This window comes from Galleria mellonella, unplaced genomic scaffold (genome assembly GCF_026898425.1).
Source record: "Galleria mellonella isolate WM207_F2 unplaced genomic scaffold, CSIRO_AGI_GalMel_v1 utg139, whole genome shotgun sequence".
Lineage (NCBI taxonomy): Eukaryota > Metazoa > Arthropoda > Insecta > Lepidoptera > Pyralidae > Galleria > Galleria mellonella.
Genome location: NW_026441995.1, coordinates 2,732,618 through 2,740,051, shown reverse-complemented (window position 1 = coordinate 2,740,051; position 7,434 = coordinate 2,732,618). Strand labels below are relative to the sequence as shown.

The following is a 7,434-nucleotide window of genomic DNA, read 5'->3' as shown; positions in this document are numbered from 1 at the left end:
GGTCCATCATGACGGATTTATCAGGAATCAATCACGATAGTTTCCAGAAGGAATCACGTAGAGATTAACCTGATATGGCAAATGGCTGCCAATGGGAATAATACATCCATTATTAACAATCCCCTATACCCTACTTTGGGAGCTACAGATTAATTAAAAATGCAGATAGATAATTTAATATACACAGAAATATAGTTGTTTAAGATTGTTCCACAAACAAAACCGACTTGAACTGTAGTAAAACGTTGAGTTGATTTAATTTAAAAACTAAACTACATAATCGATTTTGATAGAATTTCTATGAGACCTAAAACAAAGTAAGATGAAAAAAGAATTTTCAAAATAGGTTTATAACTAACGGAAATTTGATGTAAAAAATAAAATTAAAAAAAAATACTACCGAATTCAGAACATCCTCTTTGCTTTTAAAGTTATTTGATAAATGTTACAACACTAGTTTTTTTGGGTCGGTTTTAAAAAACGAATATGCGGAAATAGATTTCATCTTTGATTGGAACGACGAAGCGTGGGTAGGTGGTACCTTGAAAGCTTTGTCCAGTGTAAACATGGGGTGGTAATATCAACATTCGGCGAGTGGTCTATTTGTAATTGAAGGGTTTTCACGTTTTAGCAGTGAACACTAGTCTATCAGGCATCATATTCTCATAAGTTGTATGAACACTTTTATAGAGTAAGCAAATTTACTTAATCAACAAGAAATCCGACGGATATCAGAATATGTATTTAGGTAAATTTTCGACAATTCTCCGGTGATGGTGAACAGCTTTAACAAATCAAGTTATTTCGAGTTATTTTTTTTAATGAATAATAATGGAATTATAATCCCGCCTACGGTATACACTAGCGGGGCACCAGTGAGGGATTATAGGTGAAGATGAAGCAGGTCAGTTAGCCCATCAAGACAAATTTAACAATAATTCACACATAATGGTTTCCAGGGGTAAACCGTAAGAAGGTCGACTTGATAGGGTTTATTGTAGTTATTTTGGATTACACCATCTAAGATTAAGTCGAAATAAAATATATCTATGAGTATGTTCATATTAGGCCTTTGTACGACGTAAGCAAACAGGGAGGAACTTTACACTACGTAAAGTTTTGTATCCTTACACACATTTATTGCTTTGTCTATTTTCATATTAGATATCATGGATACACATTGGTTCAGTTCAAATCGGATAATATTGATTTGTCAGTCAGAACAGATCGACATAACTAGAAGGAAACTACTTTGTCTTTACCAGCATCTTTTGCAAGCACCTTTTGGAGAATCTAAAAACAATTTTTTCTTGAATGCTTACAACATGAGGAACCATTGGTGCGTGATAATTCGTCGTTATAAATATTGAAAGAGAGATGGTTCCAAATATCTGTAGGTACTTATAAGTAACCTATGCATAGAGGAAGTACCCGCACTGCCATAGCGTCTCCTATGCTTGAGTAAGTTGATAAGGCGGCTACACACTCGATAACCGTAACTAATTGTCCGGAGCTATCGTCGATGCGGGCCAGCCGCGGTCTTGCGGGCGGAAAAATATCGATCGCCCGCCACACACCTGTTCCGAACAATGAGTCGTGGGGCTCGCACCTGCCCACTACCGCGCTCGCAGTCGCAACGCGCGCACATACGCACCACACCGACCAGGCGCTCCGCGAATTCGATCCGACCATGGGCGGCGCGGGGGGACGCTGACCGTCGCGACGTCACACCGGCCTCGCGCCGTCGCCGATCGATTGCCGTCCGGCATCTTGGACGGTCACAGTCGGCAGCATCTTCTATCATCAGGTATCTAGACCATCATATCTGAAAACACTTGTAAACCTCTGCCAGTTTCCACTACAGTTTTAAAAACAAATAAGGGGGTTTCAAGAAAATATGACGTCTTGGAACAAATGTGCTGATTCATTTACGACATGACTCATCATTTTGTATGTCGCATTCGTTTCAGGAGCCGCAAGCTATGTAGTTCGTCACAATGCACATAACATCAGGCCTGTCGCCGGCGTCCGGCGAAATGCTGGACACATCAATGGGTTTTTATGGAGACGCGGGAGACCAGTGTGGCACTGCATATTTCGCTGTGGATCATGCAGTACCAGAATCTTCCCATACAGTCGAGATTGAATATATATATGAACAACCGGAAAGTTATTCTCAGAATGATGTAGAAGACTCGAATATAAATGAAGCCCAATTAGTAACTTCATCAAAGTCAGGTGATGACCAGCGAGACCGTTTATCCAAGAAAATACGCACTAAACACAAGCCTGAAAACCTTTCTGTAGACGACACAGAAACAGATTTGACTAATTTAACATGGCTTCAAAATATAACGAACATAATGGCGGTGCCGCAGTTTCCCATATCTCCAATGTCCCCAAATCCTCCAGTGAAAACGCAACCCCAAAACACTAGACTGCAAAAATTCAATCAAACAATAGCCAAATGCCAGAAGGACTTCATGGAGAACAAAGAAGAATATCAATCGAACAGTGAGAAGAAGCCTCCATATTCGTACAGCACATTGATCTGTATGGCAATGAGGTATAACAATGACAAGATGACTCTATCAGCTATATATTCTTGGATTCGGGAGAATTTCAAGTATTATAGGAACGCCGATCCCACCTGGCAGGTAAGCGTTATCTATATTATTATGTGATACGGTAGTGAGCAGGAAACCCCTACTGATTTAATAAACGGCGAATCATCAGTGCTCGTAGATAAGATTAAATCTAATTGGCTATAGGGATTAGATTATTCGAGTGTCTGGGATTAAATATTGCATATTTTGCATAATTTGGAAACTAATCCAGATATCTCTATTTTAGGAGACGTACAAAACGAATATTTTTTTTGTTGTTGTCAAAGGACACCATTTTGATGTTTCTTTTTTTTTTATTTATTGTCCTGTCGGCTCATATATTATATAGTTTTTGGTGCATATTTTTAATCTTTAATTATCATAATATCTTTAATATTCACCGTATCTATTCGGTAAATAGCGATTCGTTCATTTATAGTTGTCCGCAAGGTATATGAGTATAAGATTTTAATTATGATATTAGTATTTTTTTTTACAAAAATATTGTAATATTTAATATTTTCAACAGATTTCAAAAAGAAAAAGGTTCTTAATTCAGTTGTATTTTTGTATTTTTTATGTTTGTTACATCATAACTCCACGATTAAAGTTGGTGTTTTTTTTTTGTAAAATAAAATCTTAATTATTATCATTTCTCTCAGTTATAAAATGTATAATACATAGATATTTAGTTGAACTACGATACAATAAAAAGGTTAACGAAGCCTGATTTTATTACAGAATTCAATACGGCACAATTTATCATTGAACAAAGTATTTGTGAAAGTGGCTCGTTCTAAACACGAACCGGGGAAAGGTGGGTTTTGGAAACTGGACCTCGCACATTTAGAAGGCACGAAACGCATTTCGAATAGGCCGCATAAGAAAAAGAAAAACACTACAGCGGGAGAAACGAAAGAGGTTAAAATGTCTGAAGAGAAAGTAGCCGTTGCTAATATTCCAAGAGTGGAATCAGTGGAAGTGGTTGAAGAAATGGCTACGGATATTGATAATGTAGTCACTTTACATCTGCCTGAATTCACACTAGGAGGCATACAGTCGATACCCGATATAGATTTAGAAACCAATATAGGTGCAAACGTGATTGTTGAACCTGTAGCTCCACCGCCACTGATTCCAGAAGATGACATCACATCATTACTGCTAAATCACACCGATTGGGATGACCTGCAACTGGACATGCTTGATAACTATCTGGATTCGTGTTTCACGTAAGATTGTGATTTAATACTTATTACATACAGTTGTGTTTGGCGCAAACTCAAGTTGATAAAGAGTAGGTTCTTACCTGTTTCAAAGAAATATAGATAATATCATATTTATTGATGGTGTGACATTGGTAGATGGACTTTTTAGATTTGTACTATTAAATTATTATTTTCAATATACATATCTACCTAAATATTATAGGTATTAATATATATCTAGTCAAAAGGCTTAAGCGAAAGAATAAAGGTAAGTCTTAAACTTAAATTTTTACGTTAATATTGTCTTTATATGTAGTACATAGATGATTTGCACAATTTTTATTAAGAATTAACAGTTCCCAGAGCTTATAAAATATAATAATTATAAATAATGAGGGAAAGAGTATATAATACTGCCAGCCTCATTTTTCAAATGTAACTTGCTCAACATGGAAAGCTCAGTTTAAAATCTTAATAAAAACATAATAATATACCTATATACACAAAAATTTATTTACATGCAACGATTTTTGGATTCGGTCATAAAAATTAATTAAAGAATTATGGTTCTTTTGGCGTCAAAATAAATATAATAAGTGTTTTGACAAATGTGGTAAAATTTTAGAACTGCGTCAATTGTACGCATTCCTAGTTTGAATTTAAAATCATAACGGTTAGTATGAATCTACGTTTCTAATTTATTTATATTATTAGAGACTTTAATTTTAATAATTATTCCTATTTAATTATATAAGCGGCAATATAATAATAAGTAAAATGTTTTGACATTGAATACAGATTTTTGAACCACTTCGGTACGATTTTTTGGATAGAGGTCAATGACCATTAGACAGCATTAGATGGTTTCTATTATGTTTGAATTCAAATATTTTTTTTTTAGGTATTAATATTGTTGTATATATGACAAGTTTACCGCTCAGTATTATAACGTACCTACAAAATATTTATTGGATAAGTATTTTAAATAAGTGTGGCAATATTTTTTAATATTATCGTTAGTGAAACATCGAGCTATATCAGACGTCCGTCCAGTATTATTGTATGCAGTTGCTGCATTAAAATTTTTGCTCAGCACATAGTGTATTGTATAATGGAATTTAATAGTATTATATTTTTTAGATTTTTATTAAAATATTTAGTTGGTGTGAGAGAGTCGCGATTATATTATATTTTTGCACAAATCGCAATAATTTCTTTTTTTTTATTATTCGAATAGCATTAAAATATAATATATATATATATATATATATATATATATATATATATATATATATATATATATATATATATATATATATATATATATAAATTAGAATAATTATAGTTAAATTACATATTCTTCCGTCCACGAGTGTCTTAAATGATTATACGCAAAATTTTTTTTTTCTGATAAGTCTCACGAGATTTGCAAGTTCATGTTTTAATAAATTTGAGACGACAATTATAGGGATTTATCCGTTTTCTATGTATACTTATATAATAATCAGATCCTAAATAGGTAATTAACTCAAATTCATTATTTTATATTACTTTCGAGTTTTCCTTTTATCATCAGCTCTCCTAGGCAAGTGGTAAATTAATCCATGAATAGGTATGTTTACGCTATTGCACGCATGCCTATTGCAACAAGTAACGAAAATATATGAGAAAATAGATTTGAACCATGGACTTAGAGGATTTTAGCAAAATGGGAGCGCGATTCGAAACGGTTCAAGGTTACAAATAGAAGACTATTATTATTTCTTGTAAAGTTTCCAATTTCGTGCATTATCAACCCAATTTTTGTTTTTTTTTTTTTTATTGCAGTGGGCATATTACTAGTTTTCTTGCCTGACTGTCATTCGCAATGGAAAGCAGGTCTTTCTATAGAACATAGCTATTCCCTTGTAAGTATGTATCTATTTACAAAATTCAGTTTTATGTTATATTACCAATTGTTTTTACTTCTTGTACCAACCTTGTTAGATTTAAAAGTAGTAGGATTCTGGTGATAAGTCTCAAGTTCGATCAATGGTCTAATTTCTAATAGATACATAACATGTTGACAAAACGAAATGAAATAATTATCTGTCTACTGAGTTATTAGCTATACCTATTTATAACAAAAAAAAAAAAAAAAAAATTAAGTAACATTTTCGTAAAGATTGAAATATACGTAAATCTGTATACTAAAGTCAGTGATAAATAAATGGTGAACAATTTAAGTGACTTCAATTTAATTTGTATTTATATAAATCAAACTCATCGAGAGTAATAAATTAATTAATCAATATCTAAATTTAATGGAATTACCTAAGTATGTGTCTAGTCATTTGCATTTGCAATAAATGTGCTAGAATTAAGAATTTATTTTTAATGATTGCTTTTATTTATTATTATTTAATACGTAAACGCAGTGAAATTGTATTTGGTTCCTTAGCGTAAACTTTTTACTTTAAATTCAAAATATTTTAAATGCAAACAAAAGTAATATTACGAGTATTATACAGGTGAAATCGAAATTAAAATTTTTAATTTTCATATTTTTATTTTTTTTAAATTATGTACAGCTATATCTAGTACGTATAAAAGGCATGCAATTTATTGTCTTTTTTCGAACTAGTTCCCCTAAACAAGGTATAAACGAATCTATCAATACAATAGTTTAGAAAGAACAAGACAGCGCACGTTTCTGTCTCATTTTATCACATGGATTCGTTAACGGTAACGATTCCATCACTAGATTTGTTTGTAATTTGTTTAGATGGCACGTCTGTTTAAAATATATTTAGTTTCAGTGCAAGAACTATCTTTTTAAACAATGCTAACGATTTCGAATTCACTTGTAGGTACTTCATTGATTAAATAGGTGATTTCTTTCCTGAAATGTCATTTTTATATTACCTGTACTGTCGCTTGTATTTGCTTATATACTAATTTATTATATATATATATATATATATATATATATATAATTTCTAAACTAAACTAAACTAGTGGCAACTTTAGTTTTATCACATAAGCTACTGGTTATCTCTGCTTTCAAAGCGTTCTTAATGTGTTCTCTTGCCTATGTTTTCCACACTCCCTCAATAGTCTTGGGTAAGACAGTGGTACCTACAAAGGTGCATCATGCAATACACAACCTCACTGCCTTATGTGGCATTAATTTATTATTTAAGATTACTTTTTACAGAGGTTAGTCGGTTCATGTCCTAGTGATTTACGATACGATTGAGTAGATGTTACTAGAAAACTTATAATGCAGGGCATACAATTTAGTGAGGTCAGATTGAACTAAAAAATGCATTGATAATATTTGTTTGTGTTTATAGTAAGTTCAATACTGTAAGCTTTTGAAGGAACAAGTAAAAAGTATCCAAAGATACAGAATGGATCTTTTTTAATATCTATTAGATGGATGAAAAATATTCTTTAAATGTTCGGGATAAAGTACTAATTGGTACTATATGAAGCTATCGTGAGTAGGTATACAGCTATTTATAATCACTCAAATACGTGTAATTTTTTAAATTTATACAGACAGGTAACATTTGAATGACATTTTAATACCTAATTTTATTTGTATATACCAATAGTACGTATTTGTCATAGAACAG

The 7,434-nt window shown here is 32.3% G+C and overlaps 1 protein-coding gene across 1 annotated transcript; it reads left to right on the top strand.

Moving 5' to 3' along the window:
• Window positions 1–1,451: 1,451 nt before the first annotated feature.
• LOC113514807 (fork head domain transcription factor slp2-like) lies at window positions 1,452–5,076 on the top strand. Its single transcript, XM_026898899.3, has 3 exons — window positions 1,452–1,807; window positions 1,971–2,657; window positions 3,348–5,076. Exons 2-3 carry the CDS (start codon window positions 1,998–2,000, stop codon window positions 3,840–3,842), a joined length of 1,155 nt encoding a protein of 384 aa, XP_026754700.2. The 5' UTR covers window positions 1,452–1,807; window positions 1,971–1,997; the 3' UTR covers window positions 3,843–5,076.
• Window positions 5,077–7,434: the final 2,358 nt, after the last annotated feature.

Excerpts from the sequence above, each read along its gene's own strand:
- LOC113514807 (XM_026898899.3), top strand. The coding sequence starts at position 1,998 with ATGCACATAACATCAGGCCTGTCGCCGGCGTCCGGCGAAATGCTGGAC. Across the intron at positions 2,658-3,347 it reads ACGCCGATCCCACCTGGCAG|AATTCAATACGGCACAATTT; the intron begins GTAAGCGTTATC and ends ATTTTATTACAG.